A 17,369-nucleotide genomic window follows, 5' to 3' on the forward strand; every position below is an offset into this window, starting at 1 on the left:
ATAGCTTCTCCTATCCCAAGTGCTATTATATGATAGCACGTGGATAACGCAAGCACTGTTATCATCTTTTCTTAAGAAAGGAAACCTGGGTTCCCCAGAGAAACCAAGAATGCTAAGACCCTACACAGAGCGGGTATTTCAGTCAAGTTACCCATGTGTTTGATATGTGTTTAACACGACTCTATTCTGCTTTAAAGTTTTCAGATATCATTGAAAATTCTTAAAATTATCAGTCATATATCCAAAAATCATTGTGTAAAAAGAAAGTTTCAATACTCATTTCAAATGCTGGCTCTCCATCATAAATGCAAACCTCACAAATATATTACAGCCCAACCGAGAGATCCCGGCTTAGTTGTAAAGTGAGCAGCATAGATACCTACAAAACTATGTCCAGGTGAATTTTGTGCAGAATTATGTGTGAGGGTGTCAGTAAGGCTAGAAGCGTGGAGGTGTGCAAGCCCAGGAACTGGTCTGAGGCACTCGCCAAACTTCATCAGGGAGCCTCTCAAGAGCCATAGGCTGCTGGCTTTAACTCCATGAATAAAAATAGCAATCTGGTTATCTGAAGATTGGTCATGATGTGTTACCTTCAGCAAAATTTCCCCATGTGGGATGGTTAAGCACTTTGACCCTATAGGGCACAGCGGGAAGGTCTAGACCATAGAAGCAACAGGAAAGTGGGTGCCGACCCGGCTGCACAGAACGCTTACTGATTAGGTTACTTGGAGGATGCTGTTTACTCAAGAAGTTCAATCGCTATTGATGAAAATGGCCTTATGGGTGTGTATGCAGAGGAGGCAGTTAGATTTATGAAAGGCTCACACTTCATGGACAGGGCTTTGGAAATTTCCTACATTCATTCAGAAATTCCTGAGAGGCTTTCAGTAGGCAGGGAATCTGAATTTGTATTTTATGATGCTGCTGCTGGTTATAGAAGAGAACAGGCTGAACGTGACTCGCTGATTGAAGTTCAGGGGCTGCGAGGCATCAATGCACGAGGCTGGTGACTCAAGAAGCAAAGAAATGAGCACACTCATGATGAATTTTCACGAGGAATGCTGACAGAGCTTGATGAGGGATTTGTGGTGGGAAGGAAAGGACAGGAAGGATTACAGGAGGGATATCCGGATCTCCTGTGGGCAATTCATGAACCTACTAACATGGGTAAGAGGATAGAAGAAGATTCTAGCTCCTTAAATGTACAAGTTGATTAAAAGCTGTGAGGAATTTATTAAATTAAAGGCATTTTTGTGACATAATCAAAGATGTCAATCAAGTTTGTATTGGGAGGGGCCTAGAAAACACTACTTGGTGTGAGACACAAAATTAACTAACTTTTCTAAAAAAAAAATACACACTTTTGTAAATTTATAAATTTTAGGCTCCTTTTCTATGCCAGTTGTTATAAGAATAATCATTCCTACCTGAAAAGATTGCTATGAGATGTGAGATATGTCGCACAATGCTAGACATACTGAATGACAGGAAGAAGGGCCACGTTAGTCGCTATTGGCAACATTTCTCATGAAAGGCTAATTTAATGAAGGAAAAGCTGCCACCGGTAGGAAAAACACTGGCTGCCTTCAGCAAATATTTCTATTTAATGACGATTCAGAGTGGCCCTCTCATTTCCCCATCTTTCTCCTTTTATTGTCTCTGAAAGACATGCATTCATTTTAGCAATTTTATATAGACATTTATTTTAAGTGTACATCTCTTTATGCTCAGGTCAATAATTTAGCAGGTTCCATGTCCTTCACTTATTTGAATCACTAGAAGGAGTACAGTTGACCAGTGATGAATCAAACTGACATCAAAGATAACAAAGGATAAAAATCTCAATTCAACAATTCTTTGAGAAAATAAAGTTGCAAGGTTGGCTGTCCACTAGCCACAGGTGGAAGATGTGTGAGAACAAGCTCAAACTGATACTCAGCAGTAAAGGGTGTACATTGCTTCAAATCATTATCTGTAAGATACTGAAAGACTTTTCCATAATTACTTATTTCACATAGTTATGTAGCATAGCAGTCTTCATGTGAGAAGAACCTGCGCTGTGTTCAGTTCTGAACGCAGTGGGAGATGCCCATTGAGTCCACCCTTGGGCAAGGAGGGACCTCCTGTGGCAGAAGGCTGAGATCTCAGAGCTGGAGGTAAAGAAAGTGACAACATCGGCAGGTGTGGACTCGAGTCTAGGAGAGGATCCTTGTCTGCTGACACATGTGAACAGTGTCTCCCAAGCAAGGCAACAAGCTAGGCACAATGCATTTCAAGATGCGGACATGATATCCTATTTACAAACACCATTAGAACAAATCCCTCTATTCATTAAGAGAATGTAGCTATGTATCTATCCTAAACATTTTGAATACACAGATACAAAATGAACATTCATCTGTATACCCTTTTTTTGTTTAGTTCCATCATTTGAATTTTATAGGTGTGTTAACTCAGCAAAATATTCTGAAAGAGTCCAGACATTGGGGTAGGCAAAGAGTTCATGAACAAAAATCAAATTGCATGGGAAACAGTTGAAAGAAGTAACAACTGGGACCTGCTCTTACTGAAAAGATTTTTCACGTCAAAAGAAATTACCAACAAAGTGAAAAGACAACCCACAAATTTGGAAAAAATCATGACAAATAAGTACTCAGACAAGGGTCTGCTCTCTAGAATCTATAAAGAACTAAAAAAACTAGGGCCCCAAAATTTAAAGACCCAATCCAGAGATGGGCATCTGAGATGAACAGACACTTCTCAGAGGAAGAAATTAAAGAAGTGAATAAATTTATGAAAAAAATTCTCCACATCACTAGCCATCCACAAAATGCAAATTAAAACAACATTGAGATATCATCTCACCCCAGAAAGAATGGCTATCATAAAGAAGTCACCCAACAACAAATGTTGGAGAGGCTGTGGGGAAAAGGACTCCTTCTCCACTGCTGGTGGGAATGTAGCCTGGTGCAACCATTATGGAAATCAGTGTGGAGATTCCTTAGAAAAGTTGGACTGGAAATCCCATTTAAACCAGCTACTCCTCTACTGGGAGTTTTCCCAGAGGATCTGAAAACATCCTATCATAGGGATATATGTGTGCCTATGTTTATAGCAGCACAATTTGTGATAGCCAAATCTTGGAAACAACCAAGATGCCCATCACCTGAGGAATGGTTGAAAACGATGTGGTATTTTTACATAATCGAGTATTACTCAGCTATAAAGAATGATAAGCTTGAAGCCTTTATATTGAAGTGGATGCCACTTGAAGATATACTCATATGTGAAATGAACCAGACACACATGTGTAAATATCATATAATTTCCCAAGTATAAGAACTCAAAAGAAGAAATACAAATAGAAATGTATAATACAAGTAAAAGGAAAGCAGGATCTCGAGGACTAACTAATCAAGAGACTGACAACTAGATCAGACTTGGAGTGCTCCGCCTGTTTACAGTCTTCCAAGAGCTGGGATTAGAGGTGCGCGTCACCATGCCCAGTCTCAGTTGCTGTTTCAGAGCACCCCGAGGGCAGGGCTGGCACGGCAGGCCCAGGGATCCAAGCCACGGCCCCTAAGCCTGCTTGCAGGTGCTGCTTTAATCTACTGAGCTATTTGGCTCGCTCTTAACTGTCATTTTCAAGTATAAAAATTATACATGTGTGTGGGGCTCCCTGTGACACTTTGATACATGTAAACATTATATAATGGTTGCACACAGTCAAACATATTTGTCACCTAAAGCATTTAGCATTCAGGTGAAAGCAATGACAGTCCCCACGTCTACCTTTGTGCAATCTATAGGACACGGCCATTCAAGTCACCCGGGGTAAGAGCAGGCCACCTGACTAAGGCATGCACATACGGAATCTGTCGCCCTGTCCTCCAGTGCGAGCACCACAAAACAAAGTTGCTTCTTATGCCAAAGTCGCAGAAGCCAGAGTCAGGCTGGCATTTACAAGAGGGATAATGTTATTACAGACAAATTATATTTAAAACAAAACATTTATAAAAATTAGAAGCTCTAGCCATACACGGTGGTGCACACTTGTAATCCCAGCAAACAGGTAGCTGAGACAGGAGGATCTTTGTGAGTTTGAGGTTGACCTGGGCTACAAAGTAAGCTCAAGCAAGCCTGAATTGCACAGCAAGACCCTGTCTAAAAAAATAATCCTTCTGTCCACCTTTCCCTTAAAAACAAAAATAAAAGATGCTGATTTTACTTGTAGCAATTTTATTGATTGATTGATTGATTGATTGATTGATTGATTGCAGTACTGGAGATTGAACTCAGGACCCTGCGCTTGCCAGGCAAATGCTTACTCTACTCAGCTATCTCCCCAGCCCTTTTTAGCAATTTTAAAGCAGAATATACTAAAATAGGCTAATGAGGTTAGGAACATCCTCAGTTTGGGAATTGCACACATATAAATAACCTCAATTATTTAAGAAGAAAGGAAAGAGGTACATACAGTTTCCTGTTGATACAGAAGGATCTGGTAAATTTAGTACCCATATAGGATTTATATACATACGCATATGAGAAAGGAAGCCATCCATTAGAAAGAATTGTGCAATTATTTTTTAATTCAAAAACGAGTAAGAAAAGCTAATCTCCAGGTCCAAAACATCAAATAACTGACGCATCTTGTAGCAAGCAGTAGGTGTCAGACACAGGGCTGGCCCCAAAGAACAGAGAGGCTGGGGCTGATTCCAGGTCAGACAGGTGATGATGAGCTTCGGTATCCTGAGCAGCGGGACATAAGATTGAAGTGAAAGGGGCAGATAGCTTGACAAAGTCCAGGCGTCAGAAAGACTTTAACAGCAGGTGATATTTGAGCTGCAGTCAATGCCAAGCAGGTGGCCTCCTGTCAAGGGAGAAGGATCTTCTATAGAGAAAGGAAGCAGAGGATGTCAGTGTGGGGTGGGAGAAGCCCACAGTCTGCAGAGGGACCAGCCATCAGGAGCTGGACAGAGTGCAAGTCGAACATGGAAGGCGCAAGAATGTGGGAGAGGAACCCTGAGAGTCTTGGACATGTTGGTTATGGAAAACCAAGAAACTCTCAGAACACCTCCTGGATTGACAGGCTGGGAAAGTTAATGGACAAAATTCTCTAGAAATGGGCCAGTGAAGGCTCACAGGAAGTAGAGTAAGCGGTACTGAGTAACTGGGGCCAGCAAAATAAACCTAACAATAGATAGAGATATTTAAGTCTCGTTTGGATCAAAAAAAGGAAGAGACTAAACACAAAAGAACAAAATAAAAGCTTTTGTGTCCTGTTGAACTCTGGCAAATGAATGAAAGCAACAAAACTCCTCTGTTCCATCTATTTTAATTCTTACACAAGGAGGACGCTTTCTAAACTGGAGAGTGGATTTCCTTAGCAGGGAGTTGGCACCCAAGAGAGGTGGGGCAAGATGAGGGCTTTCTGAAAACACCAAAGACTTTACTCTACTAGCCAGATGAATTCTACTTTATTTTATTTTCCTTTATTTTTGGAGGCTGGAATAGAACTCAGAACCTCACACTTGCCAGGCAGATGCTGTGCCAATGAGTCATAGCCCCAGCCCCACATGTTATATTTCAAACTGCTGAAATACCTTGTTGTAAACATCTATCTTTCTCTCCACCCTCATCTTGGGCAGAGCAAAGCCACTTGATGGTGCAGCCTCCCTGATCACCAACTCTTATTCTGTCTCAAATTCCTTAGTGTCCAAGAGTGACTGCTTAATCTGGAGATACACTAATGTGGATGATGGTGTCTGGCTCATTCTTTGTGCCAACAGTCACACTGTTTCCATGTGTCCTCCTACTCCCTGTGCATCATCACATGCTTGAGACCCCATTCTAGGCTCTTAATAATGCCAACCATTCCACACACACTTACTGCTCGGATACTGCCCAATGCCCTGCTGAGTTCAGACATTCCTGCCATGCCAGCTGCAGCTGGCAAAGCAAAGTAGACCAGAAAGAATATCACGCAAGCAATTGTGGAATTGAGAAGTCAAACTTCTCAAAAGGTGCTTCAAAGTACAAACATGAGACTTAAAAAAATCAGAGTAAGATTTTCAATTTTGTTGTGTCTGTGGGGCTTTGCACATTGTTTAATATACTAAGTGCTAACCAGTGACAACTGGCTGAATAAATTAATAATTAAATGAAAGAATGAATATGTTAACTTGTCCCAAGCAATAAAGGTTCATGTCTTAGGAAAGTACAGAACTGTAAATTCTTAATAATCTTCAGCAACTTATTTTGAGAAGATTCATTAAGCCCACTGAAGCAAAATCAATTCCCTACAAGTACAGTTGTTTATCCACAGGCAAGCTGGTTACCTAGCTGAGACAGTGATGCTCGGCCGATGATGACGTCCCTTGCTGATGAATGTTTATCAAATAGCTCCCTGTGGGTTCTGGGTCCTGACAATTAATAGTCAAGCAGCTTCCCTTCATGCCTCTAAATTTCTATTGCATGCAGGGACTGGGGGAGGCTCATGGCAAACAGGTGTGATACAAGTGGGATTCTTGTTTGTGTTTTACTGTAAGTAAAGGCACATTGCACAACCATATGTTGATGGTGGGTGCCAAGAGGTGGGACAAGTGTGTCAGTGGGAAGGGGAACCTCTCGGCGTATGCTTCTCTGATAAGGAAATAAGATAATTGAGAATTATACCTACAGGAGCAGTGGGAATACTGGGAAAAGCTGTTTGGTAATTGAAAGGTCTCAAGATATGGAAATTTTAGCCTAGTTTAGGAAAAGCAAAGGGGCCAGGTGGCAGACAGGAGTAAGAGGAAGTTGAAGAGGCAGGTAGGGAACATTCAGGTGGACATTTACTTGAGAAGGCTGGATTTCATTTCAGTTGAATCAGGAAGGGAAGTGATATAATTTCATTTTATTTAAATTTACAGATATCATTTTGGTCCCTTGTGAAGCATGAGCTTAGATGATTGGGGTGTCAGGGAGTTCACATCAGAGGCTTCGGGCAGGCCAGACAGAGGATGCTATACACCAAGTGAGGAGAAGTTCACAAATCGCCCATGTCCTTTCAAGAAAGAACCTGGGCTCTACCGTGAGGAGCATATCTTCCACAGAAAAGGCAAGGCTGCCTCCTGGGAGTGGGCTGTTTGTGCCATTTACTGACAGACAGGGTATGGGGAGGGGCAGGGCATGAGGTGAGGAGTCATTCACAGTTTCACTTTTGATCTGTTAATTTCAGATATTTATTATACCTCTAAGTGGTATGATTGAGTAGGCATTTGCATACGTGATTGCAGAGGTCTGGCCAGGAACTGACCAGTATGTGAATGGTCTTAAATCTCTTGAAGCACTATAAATCTAGCTAGTCACAGAGTGTAAACAGGACTTACCAGAAGGCCTAAAACTAAGCCCTGAGAAGTAAAAGTAGAAAGTAAGATGGAAGGAAATCTAAAAAAAATGAAAATGGCCATTTAATCCAAAGACTGAGAGGCCAGGGCAAGAACATTGAAGTGACCCTGTGGATTTGTCTCCATGGACACTTCTGGTGTATTATGACTAAAGAAGTTTCTGTAGAACATTCTCCATTGGTCAGAAGTCTCCTACAGAAGCAGAATCAGCAACATGCTTATATATATTGGAAGATTTGCTACAAGCTACAGTTTATGGAATTTTGCTGCTGGTTAAGAAGTGGGAGGTCCATGGGGCAGACTACCTGGAGTGCAGATGGGCAACTCAGGCAGAATCTGAAGCTGTGATCCCCGTGTCAGATTTCTTCTTCCTTAAGGAAGTCTCAGTGCTGCTCTTAAAATCTCTCAACTAATTGAGTCAAGGTTACAAGGTTATCTAGGATAGTCTGAATGAAAGCCAACCAAGTTCTGGGGCCAACCATGATACTACATTGAGAAAAGGTTTGGGTTGAATAAGTGGGGCCTCCATTCTGGCCAACGGGCATGTTCAACTGACCCTCAGGTGTTCCAAGATTGATTGGGATGAGATTCAGCACGAAGGGAGGTGAGCAGGTTGAGACAGCAAGTGAAGAGGGAAAGTACACTGTGCCGAGGAAGAAAGAGAAGAGGCTGCTAACAGGGCCAAGGGGGTTGTTACTGTTATTTTGTTCAGTGGTACATGCACCAAGGTTTTACATTTATTAGAAAAATCCAGGTCAGAGGAAGGTAAGTTCATGCTGAAAGAAAGAACTGGATATAGAGGCATTTCGAGGTAGTGGCTTTAAGGAGAAGTTAAGAGATGTGCTTTTCCCTCCTCATCCCAAGAGAAAACCTGGAAGTATCCATTGTGAGGGGCTCCACAGGGAAGGTCATTTTCTGTATAGCAGCTCGCTGCGCTAATGTCGCACTATGCACATCATGCTTCTGCGAAGGCGATTCGTCCTGATAGAAGATGTCCCAGAAGTGCAGCTGACCCCGAGACAGGACTGGCATCCCCCAACGGCAGGTGCTCCTAGTTTGATCCACAATTGAGCCACCACAGACCTGAGGACTTTTTAACACCATAGAAAATGCTACCTGTCATTGTGGGCTGTTTTTCTGAGGAAAGGATCCCTTGTTGCCCTTTCCGTCAGATTCTCAAAGGTGTGCATCCTTGGAGACAGTGAGGCATGCTGCAAAAATGCTATTTAAGCCTACTGGGCATGGTTTACACAAAACCATGAGTCTGTCTCTAGGAGAAGCCAGTGTGAGTAAGCAATGGGTGTGAGGACTGTGGAGAAAGCCCGGGCAGGGACAAAGCTAAAACACGAAGTATGAGGATATATTGAAGAGTAGGGCAATGATTAGGCCAAAACAGACTACTAGAGAAATAATATAAATAGGCTTTCTTATCTCTTACAGCATGAAACTTCTACCTTTTATTTTAAAAAAGCAGAAGCAAAGAGAAAATAAAGGGAAAAAATTAAATCCTGAGTGTAGTGGGAACTTTCAGCAAGAGCTAGGTTACCAGGAGAATCCAGATGAGGCAGGGAGAGGAAGCCCCTCCTCAGCCTGAGGGTTTGTGGGTGTTGTGCTCTAAATCATATTCTTCCTCAAAGTGCTTGTTCAAGGTAAATACAGTCATTTCACAGACAAGGCTCCGATGCGCAGGACTCTGCTGTGAGGAGACTACCCATGCCCCCAGTTTGCCTGGAGAGCTGTAACATTTGCTTAGTGAGTCCCCATTTCCAGAAATACCAATACAGCATGTACGCAGTGGGACTAGGGAAATACGTTTATACACAGCGCTTCAAACAGCTCTGAGACAGCCTTTGGATTGTACAATGTGGGAGACAGGTAAGGCATGCCTCACATCAGCCACTCCTGCAAACCAAACCACAAACCTGCTGAACTCAATTAAATAAAAGTACTGATGAGCAAATGTATGTTCTCATCTGAGGTCACTGAGTGTTAGAATTCAACAGTCAGACTGTCGTTACTTATAGAAGAGAAACAGCCTATGATGAGGCAACTTTAGGCTTCGCTATGAAGCCTAAGGGGAAGCGTTATAGGGATGAGACCCTTCCCGGATGGTTCTGACTTTCTACAGTGGTTTCAAATTGCACTCATGTTTCCAGCTTGCCTAGTGTGCAAGACGGAGCTCTGCTTTCAAATCCAGCCTAAAAATCTCACAAGGCAACAGATGCCTATCGCAATTCTAGAGGAGAAGCCCTCTGTGAGCTCCACTGTATTGAAATCCTCCTCCTCCTTCTGGAACAAGTGAAGGAGAATATTTTTCCCTCGTGATTCCAAGGTAAGAAGACTTTCCTAATAACTCATGTAATTTCTGGAGAAAAACTGAAAATAACAAGTTCTTTTATGGGAAGTGAAAAAAGTTTGCCAAACCCCAGAGCTCTTAATGTTTAGTTGTAGTTGGACCTTTGCTACAGTATTGCAGCAAAAAGTCCTTTAGCCCCAAGAGAGGTGTAGTTGTCCCATTCTGGTTGAAATACAATATGATGGAAAGAGTAGGACTCAGTGGACACAACCCTCTTCTTTCTCGGGGGCACAAGCCAATGTCTTGGGCCTGGCATCCCTCGGAGACACAGAGCAGCACCAGGCCGCATGAGAATACTCACTGTAGGAGCAGCCGTACACCTCGACCCTCATGCCGATCTTGCCACTGGGATTCCACTCCAGGGGCACGAAGCGGATGAAGCGGGCCCTCACCGAGTGCAGCAGCTTGTGGTGCACCACACTGTCCGCGTTCATGTTTCCTGCGAAGGTCTGTGGCGAGAAAGACATCTGTGAGGGCCAGTTACAAAGGAGCACAGCAGGGACTAGAAGTTACTCTGTGAAGTCTTTCAGGAAAAACAAGCTTCAATCAAAAGACCATAAATTGATCTTTAAGCCACTCCTCTGCCCCCCACCAGTGGCCAGTCAAAATGTATCCATAGAGCAGTTCTAACAAGTCCCAGTATATAACACCTACGAGTTTTACGCAATTAATAATTCCATGAAGATGCAGTACTTCACAGTGATGCTTCCAATCACCGTGCACAGGGCAACGAGTGAGGCTCCCCTCATGTAAGGAAAGGTTTTTATTCAAATTAGTGTTGTCCTTATTTCAGTCCAGTTACAGTGCTATGTTCTTGCCACTCTACAGATTCAATAAAACTGGACTCTAGAGAGAGAAGGGGGGGAGGGGAAACACCTCCAAATCAGCTCGTTGGTAGCTGGTCCACGATACAGTTTCAAAGTTGTCCTGTTTCAAACCTAATGCAACATCTATAGACCCGACTCGTCAGTGCTGCCATGGTTCCTTGTTATGGGAGGAAGATACCACAACTCAGATTTATATGTCGTTCACTTTTGCATTTCTTTGTCAAGAATTGAAGGCACATAGAACTTAGGAAATATGTGGTGCATTGAAAATATGACTTACACACAGCCTTCGTGGGTATGAAATATTTCTAGAAAACTTTTTTTCTGTGCATGTTATCCACAGGCTTACAGATCATCACTATCTTGTCTATTATTGCAAAATATGCACAGCATAATATTAACCACTGTCAGCTATGTAATTGAGCAGCATTAAACATTTCACGGTTTGCAACTTTTACCCATGATCAGCTCCAGAACCCTTTTGTCTTCTTGGTCAAACTTTATCTCTAAAGCAGGCTGCCCACTAGCACACTCATGTGCTTGTGTCTCACTTACTCCTCTCTCATTGCTGAGACAAATACCTGACAGTCAAAATTAGGGAAGGAAAGGCTTATTTGGCTCACAGTTACTGGAGGTTTCAATCCATACTCAGGTGGCTCTGCAGCAGAGTGGCACATGGCAGACAGCAACCTTCCATTGTGGTGGCAAAGAGCAACAGAGCAAAAGGAGGAGCAGCAGCAGCAATGGCTACGGAGAGAAGGCTGTCTCCCTTATGTTGCTTGCAGGCTGTGTGCCCCAGGCTGGGCATAGTACTCACACCCCTAATCCCAGCAGCACTCACATCCAGTGGATGAGGAGTTAATCACACACTCGAGAAGTCTGCCCCATGACTGCATGAGACTTTGGGGGGAACAACCAGACACCAATAATGACATTCCACCCCTGGACCCTGAAAGACTCATGCACATCCCTTTATGCAAAATCTATTTTAGTCCATTTCTAAGAGTTGCCAAAGTCTTAACAACTTAAGCGCTGCTGTAAAGTCCATGTCCCAAGTCTCCTCTAAGATCAAAATCAAACTCTTTGCTGTGAGTCCCTGTGCAAATGAAAAGCTAAACACTCAACATTCAGTGGCACAAGAAAAACATTACCGCTCTAAAAGGTACTAACAACAGGGGAGTATAAAGCTTTGGGACACAAGTCCAGCAGAGCAAATAGTAAGTCCTATAGTTCCATATAGAACATCCAAGGCAATCTGTGGCAAATTGTGAGCTCCATGTGGCCCCGCCCCTGTGGCACTTTCGGTGGTAGCTCCCATGGCTTCTCTCTTAGGCTGGCTTTGCTCCCTCCTTGCAGTTTCCTTTAGATGACCTGCATTTCTGGCTTTTCCAAACTTCTGGGGTTTCCACTGAATAGGCTTCTCACTCATAGCTTTGTGCATTGCCCTCTCAGAGACACACTTCCTGGCCATCCTGGCCTTCTGAAATCAAGGTGGAAGCCTTCTTAGCCTCAGAACTCCTGCATTCTGGATGCACCTAAACCCAACACCATGTGGATGATACCAAGGTCTCCTGCCAGCGGGAGTAGTAGCCAGGCTTCTTCTCTCTTGGCTGTAGGGGTTGAGTGCCTGGATCGCTGAGCGCTCTGAACCTGATTCCAGGGAATGAATCCTCCATGCCATTCTGGAAGCTGGTGTGACTGCCGTAGCCATTCTGGAATGTGGGACTCTGCAGATTTTTCCCCAAGGCAATGTTCCTCATTCTAGTGGTTCTGAGGCTGTGAAGGGTGGCGACCTGCTGCTTTCTGTGATGCCCTCAGTTCATCCTTTCCATTCTCTGGATCCTTCTGAGCAATGGAGATCCTCTCAGTTCTATCTTTGTATTCCACAGCTTTGCTGGAGTTTCATTCTGGTCAAACTCACAACATTTTAAACCACCCTGCTGGGCTCTTTGCTCTTGATTCTCAACATAAATCTGACCAAAAGTTCCCAACAATCACCATGCCACTGCCACAATATTTGGCTGCTTTGAGATTTATTTTGAAAGATTAATCAGTTTTGCATGCTTAATCTCTTAGGCAAAGTCACTAGACATGAGCAAAATTCAGACAAACCTTCTGCCAAGCAATAACACATTATCAGGAGTCCAATGATCAATGCAGTCCTTTTTCCACATAGAAATCTCTCCAGTCTAGTTTTTAGAAGCAGGATTTCTATCAGCTTTCTGGTTTGAACTCTGCCAAGAAACTCACATACCGAATAGCCAAAGCTGTTCTATTGCTTCTCTTGTTGGCAACATCTTCGAAACTTTTCTGTCTCCTCCCACAAGTCATTCTCAAAAGCTTGTAATCCACATGGTCAGTTTTAGCCACAGCAATGACCCCACTTCTCTGGTACCAATTCTGTCTCAGTTGTCCTTCTCTGGTTGCTGGGACAAATACTAGACACTCAAAATTAGGGAAGGAATGGTTTATTTAGCTCACAGTTAGTGGAGGTTTTAGTCCATACTCAACTGGCTGGAAGGCAGAGCGGCACATGGCAGAGAGCAGCCTTTCATGGTGGTAGAAAACAGCAAAGAACAAAGGAGGATTAGCAGCAACAATGGTTACAGAGAGCAAGTCTACAGAGAGCAAGTCTGTCTCCCTTATTTTGCATTCAGGCTATCTACCACAGGATGAGTGTAGCACTCACACCCATAATCCCAGCAGCATTTATACTCATAATCCCAGCAGGATTCACACCCGTACTCCAAGTGGACCATGAGTTAATCACAAACTGCAGAAGTCCACCCCGTGACTGCATCAGGCTTTGGGGGAACAACTAGACACAAACCAAAACAGCTTGCTTCACTTCTTGTAACGTCATCGGTCTTCTTTGCAACTCAGGAATTGATGGATAAGCCTGCCTGCCCCTGGGCAAGCAGCACTATGCTGGTAAAATCTCATTTGCCCTTTCGAATGGCCACGGTGATCCATTTTCAAAGAATCTTCAATAACCTTGATTATCTTTTTAACAACATCTGGGAATCTAGGGTATCTTGAACAATCTCTGACATTTCTACTACCCACAAAACATCTGGAAGCTCTGACTTCAGGCCTCCGATACAGTGACTCATATGATACAATCTAAAGGTCTCTTACAATGAAGGAAGAAGGTGCCTTCCTGTGCCGCCACTACTCCCCAGCATGGCTCTGAGTAAGCAGGGGTGCAGTGGAAATGGCTTCTGGAGATTCAAGTGCAGGGTTTTACCCCACATGTTTGTCAAAGGTTCTGGCCTTTCTCTTTACCCAAACAGAGAATGATTTTATTGGGCTCACTGGGCCACCTCCGCACTGGCCAGCTCCCACCCGGCATAGGCAGCAGGCTGTGACCATGGTTCCCCATTTCCTTGCCCCCCCCGAAAGGGCTTCTTCCCATGAGCTTTTGTTCATTTTAAAATTCCTGTGTTGACATCTGTGATGTGCATATGTAAATGAAGAGGTGATGGCTCTGGTGATTCCCCCTCACGTCGTATGGAGTAAAGACTTTTATATTTCTCTGCAACCCAATGGGAGGAATTTCCATTAACCACTCCAGTTTGCTTATTGGTTGTGGGTGTATCAATCACCAGGCATGTGAATCCAGAGGTCTGGGTGTCATTTTCTAACCCAAAGGTATAATAGGAACTTATTCACTCTGAAGAAGACCAGACAATCCCTCTTAGATTCTGTGTGACTTGAAGTCAGAATATATCCTGGTCATATCCTCAGTGTCTAATTGTGTATTAAGTAAAGGTTTGTTTTACGATCTGCAAAGGCTCTGAGTTCATTCCTTCACTCCTGGATGCCGTGCTCTAAAGTGAAGGAACTTTGGATTGTCATTTGGAGACGGCAGTGCTACCTTATGACGTGGACAAGATAAGCAAATTACAAATCCTTCTGTGTCTCACTGTCTGGCTGTATTACGATTGCAGTCCCAGGCTCTCCACTACTTCCTGTCCCACAGCTCTATCATAGAATTGAGCTCTGGTTCAGCTTGCCCCAACGTCACAGAGTTTAGAGATCTAGGGCTTTCAGTGCCTATCCCCAGCACAGGCATGGCACTAGCAGTGTACAAGCACCCGATGCTGGCACAGACTGCGGGCAAACAAACCTACCACCAGCCCTGCACCAGGCTCACCAAAGTGAGACTCGATCCCAGAGACTCTGCCTATAGCCCATACATCTTCCCCTTCTCTTGCATTGTCACTTCCATATCTAAGTGAAGTCAGGTGTCCGAAAGAAAATCCTTGCTGTGGTTTAAAAATAAAGTGTATGCTCCTTGCTAGCCACTTGCTTGGTCTCTTTTTACTTTGCCCCACTTATCAATAAGGAAAGTTTGAAAAGCTTCCTCACATGTATGTGCTCATGTACGTGCACACATGCATGCGCGCGCACACACACACACACACACACACACACTTGCTGAGTCTGCCATGGGTCTTACCATTGTGTGGTCAATTGCTGCAGTGCTCTCCTGTCACCTTGAGCCTCAGAGAGACTCCCAGCATCACAAAAAGGCAGGTCCTTCTCCTGTCCGATTCTGAATGATATTCCAAGCACTGCTCCTCAGAAGGTCATTCTTGTTTTTCTTAAGCCCATGACAATTAATATTATACTGAATTTGGACACAGCCCTTCTATAGTTGTAGTAAGATTCATACAATTAGTACTATTAAATACCATGCATGTGATCTTTAACAAAATAATTTATGGACTCTTGCCTTAAAATATTTATCTCTCTGTCAGTCTATCTATCTATCTATCTATCTATCTATCTATCTATCTATCAATGTATCTATGCATTTATTTATTTTTATGGTGCTTGGGTCAAACCCAGGGTCTCATGCATGATAGGAACACACTCTGCTAAACTGTACTTCTTGCTCTAGTAATTCATTAGTTCTAGTCCTAGCAGTAATGTAGTGCAGAAATTTATCTTTCTTTCCCAACACATGAAGCACTTGAGACTAACAGTTACTAAATTTTATGTAATGGTTCCATAGAGATTATGAGAATTTTCAAAGAAACTTTCTGAAGAGAAATTAATCTCCCACATCCCCCCTTAAAGAACTTCTCATCACATGTGACACAAATGTTATAAGACTGTCAAGTAACAGAAGATGGATCCTATAAAGATGCCCCCATGTTTGGGCAAGCAGGAGAATTTACAAGAAGAAAGAGGAGGGTGTTGAGGTGAGTCTTTTGCCACTCACCCCTGTACACTGAATGCCATCTTGGCTTATGAAAGATGAACCTGCGGAGAGGATGAAGGTGTTGATGTTCTCTGCCTCCCATCAGGGAGGCAATGAGGCGGGCATGCACTACGAGGCTAAGACCAGGAAGCAACTTAGCAGTGTAGGATGCACAGGTCAGACACAGAGGACACCAGAGTGACTCTTCAGCTTCAGTGACTGCACCATAGTCGCCCACCCATACTGCTGTGCCAGGCTGCAAGTTTGGGAGCATCTGGGTGCCACAGAAGCCATCTTTAACTGGCTTAACTGCAGTCTGTGCAAAAAAGATAACAGGAACAATCACTGAATTTGGTAGCCCTGATTCTGACAGAGAATAATGAGAACTGTAAGGAAGATGCTGTTTCAAACCTGGGGCTCTGGGTGTCGCACAGTGCTCCCTAAGGGTGTGCTTTTAGAACTTGCAAAGCAGAAGAGAAGAAAAAAAAAATGATGAGCTTTGTGGACTAATCCTAATAATCCTGCTGATGCCCACTCTTCCTCCTCAGTCACGTCCTTGGTGAAACACATTGTGTCCTGTTTAAATCACAGACTGTCTTGGTGCATGGAACACAGTATTTCTTAAAGGCATATTGACATATTGGCATGGACTTCAGTGACTTCCACAAAACTTGCGCAGTTGTTTCAAAGCCTACACATTTATAAATGTTACCCTTATGTTGCTGAAACTGTTAGTAGGAATCTACTGGAGACTGAGGGAATGGGTGAGCCAAGACACATCACTGGCTTTTCTGCATTTATGTATGCAAGTGACATTTCACTCGGTAGGTTCTTAGCAATATAAACACCCCCCCCAAAAAAAAAAAAGCAGAATGAGCCATGCTTCTATAAAGATAACTCTTCAAATCCTCCCATGTGGAAGTATATTCTGAAGTGGTGATCTACTAATATAGGGCAGATTTTTGCAAATTTTATTTACACTTTCTAAATAACATTCTGAGGGTTCTTTCCAGAAAGGAGTGCAAACTAAAACTATAGAAAGATTGAAAGCCCAGAGCCAATTATAAATACATTTTTATTTGATAAAATACATCTAATAAAGCAAAGGGGCATTAGCAAGCAAACTATGGAATTAAGGCTAAAAGTGCTGAACCCACTCAGACTTTAGCGTTCCAAATGGCACCTGCAAAGGTGTGCTCACAAATGGGTTTCTAGCAGGCACTTGGAGAAAAGGAGCCACTACAGGCGGATGGGAGTCATTATAAACTGTTAGATTTTAAAAGGTTCAGAGAACCGAATGGCTGAATTCTCCTCTTTTCCCTCATATTCCTTGCTTATAGTGCTTCTTTATGATGGCCTTTTTAGAGTAACAGTAGGGCAGCTACTACAATGTCAAACGAGTTATTTAATTAGGCTAGACGAGCGCTCAGGCCTCAGTTATTACACAGGAACATAGTTGCATTTTAATATTGGACCAAAGAGTAGCATTGAGTCATGTTACTCCCCACGCAGCCTCCTTTCCTGTTTATGGCTTCCAATGTAAAATAATAAGGCAAGGACTTCAGAGAAAGGCATAGACAGCCTCA

General features: G+C 43.2%; 1 protein-coding gene across 1 annotated transcript in view; it reads right to left on the reverse strand.

Moving 5' to 3' along the window:
• The window catches only part of Cntnap5 (contactin associated protein like 5), a 930,940-nt gene that overhangs the window by 546,075 nt on the left and 367,496 nt on the right, over positions 1-17,369 (reverse strand). Inside the window, exon 4 of the mRNA XM_004626336.2 lies at positions 10,049-10,196. Coding sequence (XP_004626393.1) covers positions 10,049-10,196 — 148 coding nt within the window. The remainder of the gene's footprint in view (positions 1-10,048; positions 10,197-17,369) is intronic.

The sequence above is a fragment of the Octodon degus genome, unplaced genomic scaffold (genome assembly GCF_000260255.1).
Source record: "Octodon degus isolate 3935 unplaced genomic scaffold, OctDeg1.0 scaffold00014, whole genome shotgun sequence".
NCBI classification, from domain to species: Eukaryota; Metazoa; Chordata; class Mammalia; order Rodentia; family Octodontidae; genus Octodon; species Octodon degus.